Below are 20353 nucleotides of genomic sequence, written 5' to 3' on the forward strand. Positions count from 1 at the left end.
CAAAGTGATTGAGATTTATGAAATCTCATGCACCTGCTGCTTTTTTTCCTTGTAGATTTAAACCTTCAAATAATTTTTTTAAAATCTGCCTCATTTAGTTTTTTTTCATAGCGTTTTTCACAAATCCAAATAAATGGAGAAAATACACAAGCAAAGATACATTAAAAATACATACGGTATATTTTATGCAGTGTTTTTACTTCAGAAAAATCTTGTCAGTGTGCTGTCAGTGCTCTGCAGACTTTTCTGGACCAAAAACCAGTGAACCTATATCCTTCTTTTTTTTTTTTTTTTTTTTTTTTATTATACACTTTTCCTTATGTTTTCCCCTCCATTCATTTGAATGGGTGAAAAACACTGATGGAAGAGACAAACTGAAGATTTGAAAAAATGCTTTGATGGTGATTTTCTTACTGTGACCTACTATATATGGCTGAAACTGCTGTCTGACGAGAATATATTGATAGTTTGTTAAAGGGGTGGTCCAAAATACAAATTAATTTTCATTGTAAATCCTTATCTATTTAATGCCAAAATCTAAAATTTTATAATATACTGTATATACTTGAGTATAAGCCGACCCAATTACAAGCCCAATTTTACCACAAAATCAATGGAAAAACTTATTGACTCTAGTATAAGCCTGGTAATTGCCCCTTCATCCCCATGCTGGTAGGCACGGCCCCTTCATCCCCATGCTGGTAGGCACGGCCCCTTCATCCCCATGCTGGTAGGCACGGCCCCTTCATCCCCGTGCTGGTAGGCACGGCCCCTTCATCCCCGTGCTGGTAGGCACGGCCCCTTCATCCCCGTGCTGGTAGGCACGGCCCCTTCATCCCCGTGCTGGTAGGCACGGCCCCTTCATCCCCGTGCTGGTAGGCACGGCCCCTTCATCCCCGTGCTGGTAGGCACGGCCCCTTCATCCCCGTGCTGGTAGGCACGGCCCCTTCATCCCCGTGCTGGTAGGCACGGCCCCTTCATCCCCGTGCTGGTAGGCACGGCCCCTTCATCCCCGTGCTGGTAGGCACGGCCCCTTCATCCCCGTGCTGGTAGGCACGGCCCCTTCATCCCCGTGCTGGTAGGCACGGCCCCTTCATCCCCGTGCTGGTAGGCACGGCCCTCTCATCCCCTTGCTGGTAGCCACGGCCCTCTCATCCCATCCTGGTAGGCATCAGAAAAACTTAAGGACAAAAAAAAAGCATCCTACTTGCCTTCCTGCGCTCCCTTGCAGAGTCTTCTTCCGATTCCATCAGATGATTTATGCTTGTAAGCAGCACATGGCAGTGACGTCATGTGCTGCTTACAAGCCAAGGGCAGCTGCCAGAGTACTCACTGCTCCCCACGCCAGGACTATGCGTGGAGAGCAGTGAGTATTCGTTGCTATTTACTAGTGGGCACAGTAGCCGCAGCCAACCGGCTTCCTGCAGTGGGAGGCGATCACTTGTGTCTGCTACTTAAAGGAATGAATATTCTCTCCACTCCCATCAGCGTGGAGGGCAGTGAAGTGAATATTCATTTCTCTTAAGTAGTGGGCACACGTGATCGCCCGACAGCTGCAGGAAGCCAGTGGCTGCGACTACTGAGCCTGCTATTAATAAGCAATGAATAGTCACTGTCAGCGCAGTGAATATTAATTTCTCTTGAGCAGCGGGCACGGGCTTTAGCTGCAGCAGCCGACTCCTGCCTCTTGTGACCCGCTGCTCCTCCCTCCAACTTGTGGGACCCTCACTTGAGTATAAGCCGAGGGGGTGCTTTTTCAGCATAAGAGGTGCTGAAAAACTTGGCTTATACTTATTTGACAGAGTGGGAACTGCCGCTGTCGGACCGGTGGTAACTGTTTTACCGCCGATCAGAGGAAGTGTTTTCTGTGCTGTCATGAGCATGACAGCGTGGCATTCACTGGTTGTTTGGGTCCCCCATTCAAGTGAATGGGATTTGGGTACTGTTTTTGTACCTGAACCCAAACTTTTTTTTAACTGTCGGCAGAACCTGCTGGACCCGAACCTACAGGGGTCCACCCATCTGTAATGGAAAGTCATGACACCACCTGAGATCTGTCACTAATTAGAAGATTTGCCACTTAGGGAAAAATAATATCAGCTGGTTCAACTTATCACCTATAAGAAAAAGTGTTTCAATACCAAGGTGCCACACAAGAAACTCTTATGATGGGTAAAACCAGTGAGATGTCTCAAGACCTTCTGAACCTTATTGTTGCAAAACATACTGTTTGCATTGGTTACAGAAGAATTTCTTACTACTGATGGTTCCACTGAATTTCTAAACTACTGATGGTTCCAGTGAACCCTGTTGGGGCCATAATCTGGAAAAAAAACATAATTTCACCATAAAACTGACATGAACGGGTGCTTCCCACAAGGTTTCAAAGGAGGGAAAAGAATTATCAGAAAAATTGTTGTACAGAAAGACCTGGAATCAGCAGGTACAATTGTTTCAAAGAAAACTAGAAGTAATGCGCTCAACCTCCATGGCCCGTATGCATACTCTCCACGCAAGACTTCTTTGCTGAACAAAAGCATGTTCAAATGCAGTTAAAGTTTGCTCAATATCATTTAGAAAAGCCTGTGAAATACCGGGAGAATATAGTCTGGTCAGATGAGACCAAAATTTAATTCTTTGGATGCCACAATACACACCATGTTTGGAGGCCAAAAGGCACTGCATCTCGCTCCCAAAACACCATACCAACAGTAAAGTTTGGAGGTGGGAACAGCATGGTGTGGTCTTTTTGTCAGCCTATGGCACTGGCAATCTTCTTATAATTGAAGGAAGGATGAATGGACAAATGTACTGAGACATTCTTGATAAAAATCTGCTACCATCTACCAGGATGATGAAGATTAAACGAGGGTGGAGATTTCAGCAAGACAATGATCCCAAACACACAGCAAAAGAAATTATCAATTGGATTCAAAGTAAAAAAAAAAAAAGCTGCTAAAATGGCCCAGCCAATCACCTGACCTGAATCTCCTAGAAAATGTATGGAAGGAGAATCCTTTTATTTCAAGTGAACCATTGCAATTTTCCTCTCCTTTTTTTTATTTTTTATCCATGAGTCCCCAGAGTCCCCAACGGTAGATCCACCCGTGTCACGCTTGGCCTCTAAAACCCTGTTATCCATACCTAGTGGGTCCTCTATCAAGGATCCCACTGACCGTCTCATAGCCTGGCTCGCTCAGTGTTTGAGGCATCAGGTTCAGCACTCTCCCCCTCGTTTGCTGCAACTTGGGTAGCGAAGGCCATGATGGCTTGGTCAGAATCATTGAACAGAACCCTGCAGGGTATGGACCTACCAGCAGAGGTATCGGAGATCGCAAATCACTTTTTCCGGGGACTACCTAATCAATGCATCTTTGGATGCGGCCAGCTGTGCGGCACTCACTGCGGCAAATGCGATCGCCATTAGGAGGGCTTTATGGTTGAGGACATGGCGGGCATACACAACTTCCAAGAAATCCTGACTTCCTTGCCTTACCAGAGCGGACGTCTGTTCGGGGAGAAGTTGGATCAGCTCATCTCTGATTCCACGGGTGGAAAGAGCAGTTTTCTCCCTCAGCAAAGGGTCAAACAGCCATTTCGGCACCAACCTCAGACACGGTTTTGGGCCTTTCGCAACCCCGGGTGGGCTGCAGCGACCAATCCCGCCACTTCAGGTTGTCCCAGCCAGGACAGCGATAGGCAGGTTTCATATAGAACCAACCCGTTGGGGAGAATGTGTACTCACCAGCCTAGATCAAGAGGACCTAGGTCCCAGAGATCTTCAGCCAAATGACTCGAGGAAATTTCAAGGCGACTCCAGCAAGGTAGGCGGTCGCCTGCTTTGCTTTCGCCACGCCTGGCTCTCTGTCACACACGACACATGGGTGAGAGCTGGTGTCCTCGGAGTACAAGATAGAATTCATCAAATACCCCCAAGACGGTTTTTTCTTTCCCGTCCTCCCAAAGTAATTGCCCGAGCAAGGGCCTTACTCGAAGCCATAAAATTACTCCAGCACAACGGAGTCATTGTCCCCATACTGGAGAAAGAAAAATATCAGGGGTTCTACTCCAACCTGTTCACGGTGCCCAAAAAAGATGGGGCCGTCAGGCCCATTCTGGACCTAAAGCTCCTGAACAAGTTTTATCAGGATCAGGCATTTCCGGATGGAGTCTCTCCGTTCAGTCATATCTGCCATGGGGCGGGGAGAATACTTGGCCTCTATTGACATCCAAGACGCCTTCTTACACTTCCCCATTTTTTCCACGCACCAGAGGTTTCTGCGCTTCGCCATCAACGGCTTACATGTTCAGTTCGCAGCACTGCCCTTCGGGTTGGCAACCGCTCCCAGAGTATTCACAAAAGTCATGGCGGTCGTCATGGCCACCCTGCACTCCTGGGGCATAGTTGTCTTTCCTTATTTAGACGACCTCTTGGTCAAGAGCCCTTCATTTCAGGCATGCGAGGAGAGTGTCAGCATCACGCTAGATATTCTTTCCCGCTTAGGATGGTTGGTCAATCTGAAAGTCATCCACTGTTCCAGCTCAGAGAATTTCCTTCTTAGGAATGATCTTCGACACTTCCCGAGGGTTGGTAATTCTCCCTCAGCACAAGGCCCTAGCTCTCTGGCAGGGAGTCCGGAACCTGCGCCAACCAGTCCCTCATACCACCCATTTCTGCATGAGGATCCTAGGGAAAATGGTGGCAGCAAAGGAGGCAATTCCATTTGCCCAGCTCCATCTTCGCCCCCTGCAGCACGCCCTCTTATCAGTCTGGGACAAAAGCCCATTCTCTCTCGATCGCCGGTGCCTGTTGTCCACGCGGGTCAGACAGGCACTCGGGTGGTGGACAGCCAGTGCCTCACTTCTCCAGAGCAAGCCCTTTCCCCCAGACCAGTGGCTGGTGGTCACAACCGACGCCAGCCTCCTCGGCTGGGAAGCGGTTTTTCACTACCACACGACCCAGGGACGGTGGTCGCCGCAGGAGGCACGCCTCCTGATCAACTTGTTGGAAATACGGGCAATCAGGCTAGCTCTGCGACAGTTTCATCACCTTCTGGCAGACCAGCCCGTTTGGATTCAGTCAGACAACTCCACGGCTGTGGCTTACATAAATCCTCAGGGGGGCACCCGCAGCAGGGCAGCCATGCGCGAGGTAGGGCATGTGCTTCATTGGGCCGAGATAATTCACTCGGCGATATCGGCAGTCCACATCCCGGGCGTAGAGAACTGGGCGGCAGACTTCCTCAGCCGGCAGGGTCTCGCATCCGGGGAATGGTCACTACACCCCGAGATTTTCCGGCAGATTTGCCAACGATGGGGGACTCCGAATGTGGACCTGATGGCTTCCAGAGTGAACACCAAGGTACCAGCATTTGTTGCTCGATCCCGGGACCCACAGGCAATTTCCGTAGATGCGTTGGTTCTGCCATGGAACCAGTTTCGCCTCCATACCTATTTCCCCCGCTGCCACTACTTCCGAGAGTCATCAAGAAGATCAAGGCAAAAGGGGTTCCAGTGATTCTGCTGGCCCCAGATTGGCCTCGTCGAGTGCGGTACCCAGATCTGGTACAGCTACTCACCGACATTCCTTGGTGCCTGCCAGAGCTCCCAGACCTACTGGCCCAGGGCCCGATCTACCATCTGAACTGAGGGGCCCTGTGATTGACGGCTTGGCTGTTGAATCTTGGATTCTAGCCCAGGCTGGGTTCGGCCGAAATGTGGTTGCTACAATGGTTAGCGCCCGGAAGCCGGCCTCAGTACGTATTTATCACACCTGGAACGTCTTTTTAACATGGTGTCGGAACCATGATTGTTCTTCACTGAGGTTTTCTATTCCCAACATCTTGGCTTTTCTCCAGTCTGGCCTAGACTCAGGCTTGGCCCCAAGTTCCCTCAGGAGACAAATATCGGCCTTATCCGTTCTGTTCCAGCGCAGGATTGTTACCAATTTACAGGTATAGACTTTCATTCAGGGAGTCTCTCACTTGGCACCTCCTTATAAGGCGCCCCTGGACGCTTGGGACCTTAACCTAGTCCTACGTGTCCTACCGGAGGCTCCATTTGAACCATTACAGTAGGTCTCTTTAGCCTACCTTTCCTGGAAGGTAGTATTTCTTGTGGCGATAACGTCAATCAGGCGGGTCTCAGAGCTAGCAGCTCTATCCTACCGAGCTCCGTTTCTGGTCTTCCACAAAGATAAGGTGGTTCTCAGACCAGCCCCTCCTTTTCTGCCGATGGTCGTTTCCTCGTTTCACATTAATGAGGATATTGTCTTGCCCTCTTTTTGTCCAGCACCGGTACACCGTGTGGAAAAGGCTCTTCATACGTTGGACCTGGTGAGAGCTCTTATGAGATATGAGTCACGTACGGCACCCTTTCGCCAGATGGACACGCTGTTCGTGTTTCCCGAGGAGCGCAGGAAGGGACTCGCTGCCTCGAAATCGACCATAGCCAGGTGGATTCGCTTGACTATTCAGGAGTCTTACCGCATTAGAGGCACATCAGTTAAAGCAGGGATCAGAGCGCACTCTACTCGGGCAGTGGGCGCCTCTTTGGCTCTTCGGCACCAGGCATCGGCAGAACAGGTTTGCAAGGCTGCAACCTGGGCCAGCTTGCACACATTTGCAAAGCACTACAATATCCATACTCAGGCGTTGGCAGATACGAGTCTGGGTAGAATGATTCTCCAAGCAGCGGTGGAGCACCTCTAAGACAGGAGGTGCATGTAGCTTGGATCGGTGAGTCAACTTCCCACCCAGAGACTGCTTTAGGACGTCCCACAGTACCTGTGTCCCCCAATGAGGCAAAGGAGAAACATGGATTTTCCCTTTACCCATGACAGCACACCTGAGAGAGGGATCCGCCCCGCCAGGACAGGAACCTACTGAGACATAAGGGGTGGCACCTCTCCCCCGCTTCAGTTGGGTTCCTGTCCTGGAAGGAATCCCACTGTGGCGGTACCTGTCATGGGCGAAGAAAGAAGAAAAAGAGGAAAAAAAAAAAAAGGAAAGGGACCCAGGCCCGTCCCGGCGCGGGAAGAACGGGTAACTTGCCCGTAGCGCCGGCCGTCCGGTCCTGGAAGCACAGTCCCCGGTGTTCCTCTGGGCTCCAGGTTCGTGTGGGCATGGATGGGATCCTGGTGGCTCCGGGGAGCCCCCACCGTGCCACCCTCCCCTCGCGCACGCCACATCTCGATCCCCGTGGCAGGGGAGAGACGCTGGCTCCTTCCGGCCGCTGACGTCAGCGGAGCCATGGATTGTGGGTGCGCCGGCTGACGTCAGCACAGGGCGACGGTGTCATGGCACCGGGTACGACGCCGGCCGGCTTTTCTGAAGCGGTCGGCCGGCGGTCGCAGGGGGGAGGGGAGGAGACACCACCGGCAGAGGCTGCATATAATCAAGGACCAGCGGCGGGGGAGACGGTGGAAAATGGAGTCGGAGCAGGAGAGAGCGCTGTCTCTGCCTCCCTGACAACCCTCAGGCAAACATGGAAGCCGCTCAAGTAGCAGCCGCTGCAGATCAGTAGAATCCTCAAGGTCCGACGCAGCCGCCGAGTCCGGTACCCTGATTACGGGTGGTGAGTGATCTTCGTGAATGCTAGCATTTATGTTAATAGGGATTCTCTGTTGTATGCTTTACCCTGTAGGAAAGGCCCACAAATGCAGGAAGCAAGAAGAACAATAGGGACTGCGCTATATGTAAAACTCCCCTAGCAAGAGACTGGCAGAAAGATCTCTGTGCCTCTTGCATTCAGCGGACCATGGCGGAGGAAGCGCTTAGTTTCGCAGGTCAGAAATGGAGGGTTCAATTAAGACCCTATTGAAAAAAGGGAAGAAAAGTAGGAAGAATCCCTCTAGTTCTCCCTCAGATTCTTCATCAGCCTCGTCTCAGGCAGAACAGGCATCCTCCTCAGACAGTGACACGGGGGGTAAGCCATGTTTCCTTGTAGAAAACACAGATGCTATCCTAAAGGCCATTAGAACCACAATGGGCCTACAGGAAGAAAGGGCAGCTTAAACCCTAGAGGATGTCATGTTTGGGGGGCTTCAAGAGAGGATAAAGCGGACCTTTCCAGTGAACGAGAAGATCCAGCCGCTTATTGAGAGAGAGTGGAGGAAACCCGAAAAATCTGGGGCCCTTCCGTCCACCTCTAAGAGACGATACCCCTTTGAGCACAAGGATGCGGAGATATGGGACAAAGTCCCAAAAATAGATGCAGCAGTATCCAGGTCTTCCAAAAAGTCGGCCCTGCCCTTGGAAGACTCAGGGGTTCTTAGAGACCCGCTGGACAAAAAGGCGGACTCTTATTTGAGGCACGCGTGGGAAGCGACAGCAGGAGGACTAAAGCCGGCGATAGCAGGCACCTGCACGGCATGCTCCCTTATGATCTGGCTGCAGCAGTTAGAGAAGCTGGCATCAAAGGTCCCAAGAGAGAAAATTTTAGCAGATATGTATCTCTTGCACGGGGCAGCAGCTTTTTTGGCAGATACCTCGGCGGACTCTATGAGGTTGACAGCTAGGGCAGCGGGACTATCAAATGCTGCCAGACGCGCGTTATGGCTTAAGGGCTGCCCGGGTGACCTACAGTCTAAAGCTAAATTGTGCTCTCTCCCCTGCGATGGTCGGTTCTTATTCGGCAAGAACTTGGACGATATCCTGGAGAAAGCAAGCGATGGGAAAAAAAAGCTTCCCCAGGTTCCCAACGGAACAGAGGAGACAGCCCTTTCGGAGGGGAAGATTCAGTAGGGGGCGCCCTCCCGCTGACAGGAGGAGATGGGAGGATAAAAGGAAAAAGAGTCGGGATTTATGTTTGGTGGAAGCACCTTCACCTCAAAGAAATAGCCACAGTGATGCCAGTATTCCAGTAAGGGGGAGATTGGCACTCTTTTTCCAGGCCTGGGAAAAGATCTCCTCCAATATCTGGATCCTGGGCATCTTAAGAGAAGGCCTGAGAATCCCCTTTATTCACCAGCCAAAACCCGTGGTTGTCATTACACCCATCAGGAAGGTGACCGAAGAACAGTTGGCCTTAGAAGCGGAGATCCTGAGCCTGATAGAAAAGCGGGTACTTTACGAGGTCCCACACACACAGGAAGGAAGGCGGGTCTATTCACCCCTTTTTCTGATTAAAAAAAAACCGGAACAATCATTCAGGACGATTATAAATCTCAGACGGCTCAATCGATGGATAAGAAACCAGACCTTCAAGATGGAGTCAGTGGCTACGGCGGTGAAGCTACTACATCAAGATTGTTTAATGGCCGTAATCGACTTAAGGGATGCATTTTATCACATCCCTATCCATCCAGATTACCAAAAATACTTGAGGGTAGCGCTTTATATCCAAGGCGTACTGAGGCATTTCCAGTTCAGAGCTCTTCCATTTGGCATATCCATAGCCCCGAGAGTTTTCTCCAAGGTCATAGCGGAGGTGACAGCCTTTCTCCGGATTCACGATACGGTCATAATACCCTACTTGGACGATTTCCTTATAGTGGGCAGCTCAGAGGACCACTGCACGGTGCAGTTGAGCCGGGTGACCGACACCTTGCAAGAATTAGGGTGGATAATCAATTTAAAAAAATGGAAATTACAACCCCTAAAAAACAGACCTTCCTGGGATTTATACTGGATTCAGAAAGGCAGGCGTGTCTGCTCCCAGAGTCCAAAATAGAGAAGGTACAGAATCTGGCCTTGGCGGCCCGAAACCAACCATGTATGACATTAAGAAGGGCAATGTCCCTACTAGGTACCATAACATCCTGTATTCCGGCGGTCTGGTGGGTTTCAATTTCACACCCGACAACTCCAGGGGGAGATATTATCAGCACAAAGATCGCTAAGAGGGCGTTTAGAAGGAAAGCTCGAGCTTTCCGTAAAAACCAGAGACTCTCTCAACTGGTGGCTGTATGGTACAAATCTGACCTCAGGAATACCGTGGGACAGACAGACGACAGATGTGATTTTAACAGATGCAAGCTCCTCGGGGTGGGGGGCACACCTAAGGGGCCTCATGGGCCAGGGCTCCTGGACACCTCAAGAAATGGAGGCATCTTCCAACCTAAGAGAACTGTGGGCAGTGAACAAGGCCCTAAGTCACTTCATTCTGCTACTCCAGGGTCGCAATGTACGCATCATGTCAGACAACAGGGTAACAGTGGCATACATCAACCACCAAGGGGGACAAGATCTCACTCCCTAATGAAAGCGGCGAGCGACATTCTGAGCAGAGCAGAGGAACACCTACACTCCTTGACAGCCTTACACATAAAAGGGGCAGAAAACAGAGGCAGATTTTCTGAGTCGCAATACCCTGAGGCAAGGAGAATGGGCGCTAAATCGGTCCATTTTTCAAAAAATAACGCAGCTTTGGGGGAAACCAGTAATAGACCTCTTTGCCAACAAGCACAACAGGCAAAACAGAAAGGTTTTGCTCTCTAAACCTGAGAGAAAAGCCATGGGCAGTGGACTCATTGCACATCCAGTGGAACTTCAGGCTAGCTTATGCGTTCCCCCCAGTGGCTCTGATCCCAACAGTTGTCAGGAAGATCAGAAACGAGGGTGATTCTAATAGCCCCGTTTTGGCCGAAAAGGCCCTGGTTTTCTCTACTACAAAGAATGTCCCTCTCCGATCCATGGGTTCTGCCAGAAATCCCGGACCTACTAGCTCAGGGCCCAATATTCCACGCTCAGGTCAAAGGATTCCATCTGACGGCGTGGAATTTGAAAGGTGGCTTTTAACGGATAGAGGGTTCTCCCCCGGGTTGGTGGCCACCCTGCTAAAGAGTAGGAAACCAGTGACGACTAACATCTACGGCAGAACATGGAATAAGTTCCTACAGTTCCTAGGTAAGCCGTTAGAAAAAGAACCCCCGATTAGTGCCATCCTGGAATTCTTACAATCAGGGTTGCAGATGGGGTTAGCGGTGAACACGCTTAAAGTTCAGGTGTCTGCACTAGGGGCGCTCTACAACTGCAAATTGGCATCAAATAGATGGGTAGCCAGATTCATTAAATCCTGCCATAGAGCTAGGCCTATCCGAATACCCAGAATAGCCCCCTGGGATTTAAACCTAGTGCTAGAAGCCCTTATAAAGGAACTGTATGAGCCGTTACACCAGCTGCCCCTAAAGTTTCTGACCCTAAAAACGATCATTTTAGTGGCCCTTACGTCAGCCCGCAGAATAAGCGACTTACAGGCTCTCTCGGTAAATCCACCTTATACACAAGTTTTTCAGGATAGGGTGGTGTTAAGAACAGATCCCGCTTATCTGCCTAAGGTAGCATCAGATTTCCATCGGGGTCAGGAGATTGTCCTCCCATCCTTCTGCGAGAATCCAAAAAATTTGGGGGAGGAAAAATTCCATAGCTTGGATGTTAAGAGAGCTCTATTAGAATACATATCTGTCACTAGCCAGTGGAGGAGGTCCCAGTCCCTATTCGTAGCTTTTCAGGGTGCCAGGAAAGGCTATGGGGTTTCGAAAGGGACTATTGCTAGATGGATTAGGGAGGCCATTAGTGTAGCCTACTCAGCTAGTGGTATCTCGATTCCTGACGGCATCAAGGCTCATTCCACCAGAGCCGTGGCGACCTCCTGGGCTGAAAAGGCAGAGGTATCAATTGAACAGATTTGTAAGGCCGCTACCTGGGCCTCACTTTCCACCTTCTTTAAGCACTATAGATTAAATCTATCCTCCTCTGCTGACTTAACCTTTGGTAGAAGGGTGCTGCAAGCGGTGGTCCCTCCCTAAGGTGTTTCGTAGTCTCCAAAAATCTCTCAGGTGTGCTGTCATGGGTGAAGGGAAAACCACCATGGTTACTTACCGGTAGCCGGTTTTTCCGGAACCCATGACAGCACCCTTATATTTCCCCCCCCCCCCCCCCTTTTCACCGTATGGGTGTGCACAGTTAGTAGGGTGCTTTTGAGTGATGTGGTGTTGGATTAAACATGTAACTAACCGGGAAGTCCTCTCAATGCTCTGTAACCCAACTGAAGCGGGGGAGAGGTGCCGCCCCTTATGTCTCAGTAGGTTCCTGTCCTGGCGGGGCGGATACCTCTCTCAGGTGTGCTGTCATGGGTTCCGGAAAAACCGGCTACCGGTAGGTAACCATGGTGGTTTTTGTGATAAACTCGCCGTAAAATCCTTTTCTCCGAGACGCTCATTGGCGGACACAGCACCCACCCTGATAGCCAGTTGGCTCTTTATTTACTTTGTTTATTAATATGTATTGATAATACTAGGTGGGTTTTTTCTAGACATGTTGTCACCTGCATTAAGGTTGATATGTCTGTTGTGATCTCCTACTGCTTTTGCACCAAACTGGTTTTGCCCGCAACCGAGGCGAGGTTGTATACTGCGGAGGAGGAGCTAACCCTTTCTTTTGTCATTCACTTACTGCCGCCTGGAGGCTGACACTAACATACACCCACAGTACCTGTGTCCCCCTAATGAGCGTCTCGGAGAAGATTTTACGGTGAGTTTATCACAAAAATCCATGTTTTAATTACCTACTGACCATGGCATGAAGAACTGTTGAGTGTGCCTTTGGTATGCTTGTCTCGAAATGGCACACTTTATGGACAGCCATTAATCTCAAAATTGAGACGGGTCATGAGGTGGTCAAGACGTGTGTGGTTCTGCACAACTACATAATGGCTAAAGAGCGACCCAACGTTGAACTTGATGAACCTGTTTGTAACCCATTGCCAGATTACCATCATCACCCTCTGAGGACAACAAGGGAAGTTGCCCAAATGAGGGATACATTTGCAGTCTACTTTGTTTCAGATATTGGATGTGTGGCATGGCAAGATGAAATGGTTTAAATAAAATGTTCTTGTAATGTTATGCATTGTTATGTACCTTGAATGTTAAAATGTACCTTTAATGTTTGTTGACAATAAAACACCACTAGTGAAACACCTGTTCCAAGTGCCCTCTACATTACTTTTTTTTAACGTTTAATAAGGTGATCATCGGTTCACAGCTACAGTCTTTATAAAATCCACTCACTGTCTCATGAACAGATTGCATGAGACAGGGAGTCGATTATAACCAAATTGGGTTATGCTTTACACTACACCTCTTCTCTCTGTGGTCAGTGCTATGATAGGTGACGTCGGATTAGATCCATCGTCTCTTCAGTCTGCATTTCTATAGTCCAATAGATTAATGCAGACTGAAGAGATGATCGAGCTAACCACCTCATATCTTTACTCACCAGCCAGTGTGTCAGACTAGTGCACTCAGGATGCAGAAAACCTAGCATCCTAAGTGCACTAGTGCTGACACCTGGGCAGGTGAGCATTGCTGACCCGTGACCCTTTGTGCTGTATTAATTTTTTTTTTTTGGAGGATTTTCAGTCCTCTTTGTGTTTTTGCCACCTCATAGCTCCATGACAGACACAAGAAGCAAAGCTGCAGTGTAAAGCAAATAAAGAAAAGGAGGAGGCGATTGCGTGTCATGGAGCTATGAGATGGCCAAAAAAAAGTGTGTGTAGACAGCGACGTGTTTGGTGACGGCGCACGATGTGTGTTTCCGGCGACGAAAGAGGCAAAGAACAAGCAGTCATAAGGGAAAATCAACACAAATTTTTTTACAACACCAATATTTTTTTTACTTTTTATGAAATAATGAGGGGTGGAAATGTTATGGACCTGGGGGGTGTGGAGCTGGGAGGATTGGCTAGGTGTGGATGATGAAGGGGTTCGAGGGGAAGGGCCTACTAAATGTGTGGGGTCTGGGAGGTCAAGGATGGAAGTAGACATTAGGAATGGAAGCAAGGGACGGGAGAGACACATTGGAAGGGAGAGACAAACTGGACAACACAGACACAGTGTGAGGTGAGGGTGGAGGTAGTATGACAGTTCTTGTTTCCCGTTTCCTCTTTTTGTGTTTGCCATGAGTAGGCTGGTGGCTGCTTCTCCTTTGGGATCCGGAACTGGCGTGGTGGCGGTGGATGACCGTGCAGTTTCCAGAACCGCCATGGTGGTGGCGGTAGATGGCCATGCAGTTTCCAGAACCGCCATGGTGGTGGTGGACGGCCGTGCAGGAAAAGGATTCGGCATGGTGGTGGAGTGGCTTTCAGCAGCACCCGGCATGGTGGTGGTGCTGTAGTGGTGTGCGGCAGGACTGGGCATGGTGGAAGCCGTACAGAGGTATGCAGCAGAACTCTGTATTGAGGTAAAGCGTGTTAGTGAATGCACAGATGGAAATGCCAGCTGTGACTGCTGGAAGTACCGAGTCTGCTGCATAGACTGAACATAAGCAGCATTGAAGGCCTGCATCACATTAAGCTGGAGTTCAGACGAAAGGTGTTCCGACATGCCCCGCTTTATTTCAATAAAAAATTAGTGTGCCAATCTCTGGAGGTCGGCTTCCAGACGGTCAAGGCGTTGGTTGACAGCCTGGAAAAGTGTATGTTAGACTGTAAAGTGGGTTGACCCATATTATCTCCCACCACCTTCAGGCTATTCTGGAAGACCGAGCTCAAGTGAATAAACTCTGGCATGAGTGTCCTGTCCGAGGCCTTCTGCCGCTGGCGGGAAGACCCCCCAAAAAAGAGGCAGAGGCCTGGGACGGGAACACCTGAAGGACCAGCTGCCTGTTCTCCAGCCTGTGACGCAGGCCCACTTGCTGCAACGCTGGTGCATGGCTGGGACTGGTCCGTGGCTGTTCGATGAGGGACCGCTCCAGAGGACGATCCAGGTTCTGTGAAAAGAAAAGTAAAGTAAAACATCACTACCAAAAAATAACAATTGTAAAAGCGCCAACTCCTGTGGAATAGAAAAATTCAGATCAGGGAATATAACACCATGGAATACAACACAAAATTACTTGCGTTCTCTGAGCAAGGACAGGTCTCAGGAAAGCCAGCATCCGGTGGTATTTATATTTCCGGATCCTTGCTGTAGCACCACTGCGAACTTGGATCTCCTGTCTCAGGTCCTTGTTGAAGCGATCCTTCATCGAACGCCAACAGGTTCTGACTTTGTTCACTGTGAAGGGGGAAAAAAAAAGAATTGTTAAACAATGCATTTTAGGCCGGGTTGTGTGATCCCGGCCTTGCAGGTTCACTGCCACGTCAGACCACATTACAATTCTTAGGAAATTCCTTTCGGACTCATGGTGTTGTCCCAGTCATCCATAATTGATCAGGCCACCTCATTCCACAGCCGCCGAATCACCACGTTGTCCGAGTGCTGCTGCTCCTTGGTGTCCCTCAACGCAATTTGCTCCTGCACTAGTGTGATAAGGAGGTTGTTATCCAGGGATTCCTCCTCCTGTTGTGGAACCTAGAAATGAAAGAAGACATTAATTTTGGAAAGATAAAACAATTTAAAAACAGTCAAGAAAAAAAAGCAGTCAAGAATAAGTACAAACAGTCAAGATTACTTGGGCCCGTGTTCCGGTGACATATACGCTCATTGTCTGGATAAATACCATGGCATCTGTCCATCATAGAGAACCATGGTATTTAGTTTTTTTTGCATTTTTCTACAATGAAAAATTGAATGAAAGACCAAGAACAAAAGGACACTTTTTTGGCCTCTTTGTTTTTCTAAATATAAATCTATAACCATGTGGGCGCTTTTCCCAGCGTATACTTTTGGCTAATCTAAGCCTGTATGAAAATCACATTAGCAAAGCACAGTGTGTAGTTTTTTGGACATTCTACCAATAATGTAAGTCATACTGCTCATTGAGGCTGTGGCGTTTCAGGACTTGTGGATTACAAGACCATATGGTCACAGTGCTAGTTTGTAATTTGTAATCTCCTTATACATTGTAAAGCCTTTGATGTTCTCACATGGGACATGATATAACAGTTTTATTATTTGGAATTAGAAGTGGGTTTAATTTTTATGTTTCCCTAAACTTGGATGAAATGTGTTTTCTATTTTAGTTTCTCTGGTGATGGCGGATAGTTTTTTTACCCAAACTGCTGGGATGGAGGTGATGAATGGACACACGGACCCGCCGCAAAGTAATAAAAGTGATATTGACATGCTGGAACAGATCAAGCAGCTGCTTGTGGAAAACAATAAATTAAAGGGTAACCAATAAATTATCACCTTTATTAATGATTGTGTTTATACCTTCAGATTTAGACACCTGATAAATAAGACCAGTCTCAAGCAGAAAAAAAAAGTAGTTTGAGTGCTAAAACTGGTTTAACGGAGTTACAGTATTTGAAAAATTACGTTAGGCATAATTCATAGGTCTCTAATGCATGCACATTTTGGTATCTGTATAGCGGCCATAAGTCATGACTCGACTGGGGGTTTGATTCCTGTGATGCTTTAATCATAGGTCGGTAGAATCACAATCACATTAACGCCTGGACTTAATTATAGATAATAAAATGTGCCCCCATTACAGCCATCTGAACCTATCACCAGATTCAGCATCTTAAACTTGCCAAATTATGGAGTAGTGACTACAGAGTTGAATAAAACAGTTTTTATTTTTTAATTTCTCTTCTCCATTGCAGAGATATGATCTTGTAAAGTTTAGGTAGTAATGCCCAGTTGAACTGTAAGAAATTAGATTGGTCTGTGGGATTGTGTACTTCTTCCCCTACATGAGTTTGACCATTCATAAGCAGGCAGCAATACACAGGGGGGTAAAAAGAAGCCCTCATTGATCTCTGCAACTACTGGGTAGAGATGCGTAACTCTGCTGTATCATTACAAACCCTTCTAGGTCTCCTCTCACAATGCTGACAGCTGTTGCCCCCCCCCCCCTGGTTTCAGTGAGTTGAGACCTGGAAGTGTTTGTAGCGATAAATCTGTTCTGTTGCAGTTCCACACAGTAGCTGCAGAGATCTGTTAACAGGGCATGTTTGTTTCTTTTTTTTCCCTGCATGATGCTGCTTGCTTATGATTACAGTAAGTAGTAACCCATGTAAAAAAAAAAAAAAAAAAAATAGGATGCGTAGTTGAAATTTTTTCTAAATAAGAAAAGCGTAAAAGCCATCTCAGTAACAAGTTGTACCAAAACTGTAGTAACTCCCTTCATTATGTACCAATTGAGTCTCAAAATAGAAGGGAAATAAAGCAGGAGCAGTGTGAGTAGATAAAGGTGCACAGCTCAAGGGGGCAGCCACAGCCCCAAATGTACTTGTACAAAAAAGCAAAATCAAAAACATGGGCCTGCACACCTGTTAGTATAAGTGTAATATGCAGGTGCACATGTAAGCTGTGGCCACTATCAGGCAAATATAACCTTGCATAGAAAAACTGCAGTAAATAGTAACTAAACAGTAACACATGTAAAAAAGCAGGTACTTTTTCTCATTGCATTCACTTAGTCATGGTGGGATGGCTTTTACGTTTTTTTTTTTGGAAAACCATGTCAAAATACTGTTTTGTTTTTCTAACATGTATTGCGCATTATATTTAATCTAGGTTACAATTGTCTTTTAATGGTCACAGTAGAAGTTTAATGTGCTGTTGCACATATACGCTGTGACCATTAAAAGAAAAATGCGACCTAGAATAAAAACAATGTGTAGAAACACTGCAGTAGGTAACTGAATGGTAATAGGTGTAAAAAACATAGGGTACTTTGTTGGTGTTTTCCATTAAAAAAACGTAAAAGTCATCCCACCGCAACAAAGTGTATCCAACAGGATGAAATTACCCTGCTTTTTTTTGTGTTACTGTTTAGTTACTTACTGCATTTTTAGCTAGGTTATGTTTGTCTGATAGTGGCAAAGAGCTTACATGTGCACCTGCATATTAGGCTGTGTTCACATGTTCAGGATTTTTCACGTTTTTTTTTTTAGCATTTTTTTCCCCTGCAAAAACGCTTAAACGCATACTTTAAGCATCCTATCATTAGAATGAAATCCGCAATTTCTGCATCGCTTCATTGGGGGACACAGAAACCATGGGTGTATGCTGCTGCCACTAGGAGGCTGACACAATGCACAGAAAAAGGTCTCCTCCGCAGTATACACCCCACCGACCGGCACTAATTTCCTCAGTTTAGCTTAGTGTCAGTAGGAGGTAGACACGGGTCTTTCATAAGACCCATATCTACCTCCAGCGTGCGTCGTTCCCTTGCAGGTTTCGGAGGGATACGAAGTGAACAGTCACATCCGTACTCCCACAAAGAGACTGAGTACGGCGTGTACTGCCACCCCGTATCCTCATAGCTCTCCACGGCAGGACCAAGAGCCCCGAGCACGGATGCGTGTCAGGCGATCCACCTGGTCCTTGCCCCCTGTCTCCCACCCACTCGCCCACCAGAGCCCGTTGGTCTGGATGAGACGCGGACCTCCTTCTATGGAAGAGGACAGGATCATAAGGTACAGGTTTTTGCTGAGAGGTAAGTATGGGACCCCGGAGTGTCACCTCCTCTCCCTAGCCTCCCACGTCTCCCCAGCTACACCTCTCTCTCTCTTATTTTGGCTAGCCATGCTGCAGGCTTGGGTACCTTGCGGAGCGGGCGCCCTTAGTGACATCCCCAGGTGTCACGGCTCCTTTCAGCAGCCTTTTCCTCTCTCTGCGCCCCCCTCCCCTCCTCTCCCCGGCTGCACTTATCTTGTTTCGGCTCAACAGCCGGGCGGCAGGCATGGATCCATTGCGGGGCGATCGCGCGGCAGTGCAGTGTTGCCTCCGCGCCGCCCCGCGCTCCCCGCCGGCAGCCGCATCTACTCCAGGCCCCGGCTTCTATTGCGGCCTTGTTCGGCGTCGCGGCCACGCCCCCCGCCTTTTTCCTTAGGCGGGCTTCTCTCCCGCCCGTTCTAAGTCCGCCCACCGCTCGCCCCCTCCCATTCTAGGCAGTCCTCCGCTCTTTCCCTCCACGTCTGCGCTCCGGAGGCGGCGCTCAGCAGCGGGCGGTACCACCTTTGGATGCAGTTAACCCCGCCCTCCCTGTCTCCACAAGGAAGTGCGCGTTTTTTTACTACTGGGCTCTCAGGAGGCCGCCATTTTCTCCAGCCTGTCAGCCGGACTCCTTCGCCGCTTCTGTGGCCCTACGGATATGGACGAGCTGTGCAGCCGCCCTCGCTGAAAGCATCCACAGGACACCGGACCGTGAGTAGCTCTGCATCTGCAGACTGACACCCTCCTCTGCCTCCTGTCCCCCATCCTTCCGGCACTGCTTCAGTGACTTTCCCCCCATCCAGCCCGCTGCACAGGAGCCCCCTATTGCTCCACGTGAGCGTGAATCTCCCATTCTTGACTGGGCTTCTTCCCTATCTCAATCAGTGGCGTATCTCACCAGGGTGTCTCAGTCCCTAGTGGCCATTCTTCATAAGTTGTCCCTGGACTCCTCTGCAGGACCCAGCAGGTCACAAGAGGTTCCACCTGAACCATGATCCACAAAAGACCCAGGCAGGATCTCTGGCCAGAATCCTCCCTTCGCTCCATCTCACCACATAGTCCTTCCCAGCAGTTTCCTTCCCGTGCATCCTCACCTGAGTCAGGCGAAGCGTTCTCGGATGCGCCATCCGAGGAGATTTTAGAGCTGGATTCGGACCATACCGCGGACATGAAGGTTATGGTACAGAACATCATTGCAGCGATTAACCATACTTTTGAGATCACAGACTCCCCTGCGAAACCCTAAGATAAGGAGGTTTCGTTCAGACGGGCATAAACACCTTCCGGAGTCTTCGCTCCTCATTCTAAGTTTGCCAAGCTCCTCACCAGGAAAGGGAAAATCCGTCCAGGCGCTTTCAAAGAGGGAAGCGCCTCGGCGTGCTGTATCCATTCTCTCAAGAGCTTACCGACAACTGGTCGGCTTCTCCCTCTGTAGACGCTCCTGTGTCCAGACTTTCTAACAGCACGGTCCTTCCGATTTCAGGTGTGGCGGCTTTGAAGGATTCTAACGGCAGGATCATAGAATCCTTAGCAAAGTCAGCATTCGAAGCTGCTGCGACGGTGCTAAGCCCAGCCTTTGCCTCCACTTGGGTAGCGAAGGCCAAAGCTGCTTGGGCGGAAGATCTCCGCCAAGGCTTTCTTGATGGAGCCCAACCAGAGTGTTTGGCCGAGATAGCCAACCAGATCTCCCATGCCGGGGATTATCTGGTCTCGGCCTCCTTGGATGCCGCCTCTTGTGCAGCTCAAGCGTCCAGCAACTTAGTTTCAATCCGACGTACAATTTGGCTCAAGGCTTGGCAGGCGAATTTGTTGTCTAAAAAAAAAAAATCCCTTACCAATCTGCCCTTTCAGGGTTCGCGTCTTTTTGGATCCCAGCTGGACCAGATTATCAAAGACGCCACTGGGGGCACAAGCTCTCTTCCACAGTCCAAGCCTCGTAGACCCCCTCCAGGGTGTCAGTTTCAGTCTTTCTGCCGCGTCGCGATGGCAGAATCTTTTTCCAACCAACAAAGGCCGCAA

The 20353-nt window shown here is 49.0% G+C and overlaps 1 protein-coding gene across 2 annotated transcripts in view; it reads left to right on the plus strand.

Moving 5' to 3' along the window:
• Positions 1-20353, plus strand: part of OPTN (optineurin) — a 105866-nt gene that overhangs the window by 19610 nt on the left and 65903 nt on the right. The window contains exons 1-2 of one of the 2 annotated variants that reach the window (XM_073551266.1): positions 13987-14158; positions 15907-16056. In XM_073551266.1, the coding sequence (XP_073407367.1) occupies positions 14002-14158; positions 15907-16056 (307 nt within the window). In that variant the 5' untranslated portion in view covers positions 13987-14001. Of the gene's footprint in view, positions 1-13986; positions 14159-15906; positions 16057-20353 lie in introns of those variants that run through there. The other variant, XM_073551267.1, reaches the window with a different exon arrangement.

Source organism: Dendrobates tinctorius, unplaced genomic scaffold, assembly GCF_039654945.1.
Source record: "Dendrobates tinctorius isolate UK_male_01 unplaced genomic scaffold, ASM3965494v1 ptg000174l, whole genome shotgun sequence".
In the NCBI taxonomy this organism is placed as follows: Eukaryota; Metazoa; Chordata; class Amphibia; order Anura; family Dendrobatidae; genus Dendrobates; species Dendrobates tinctorius.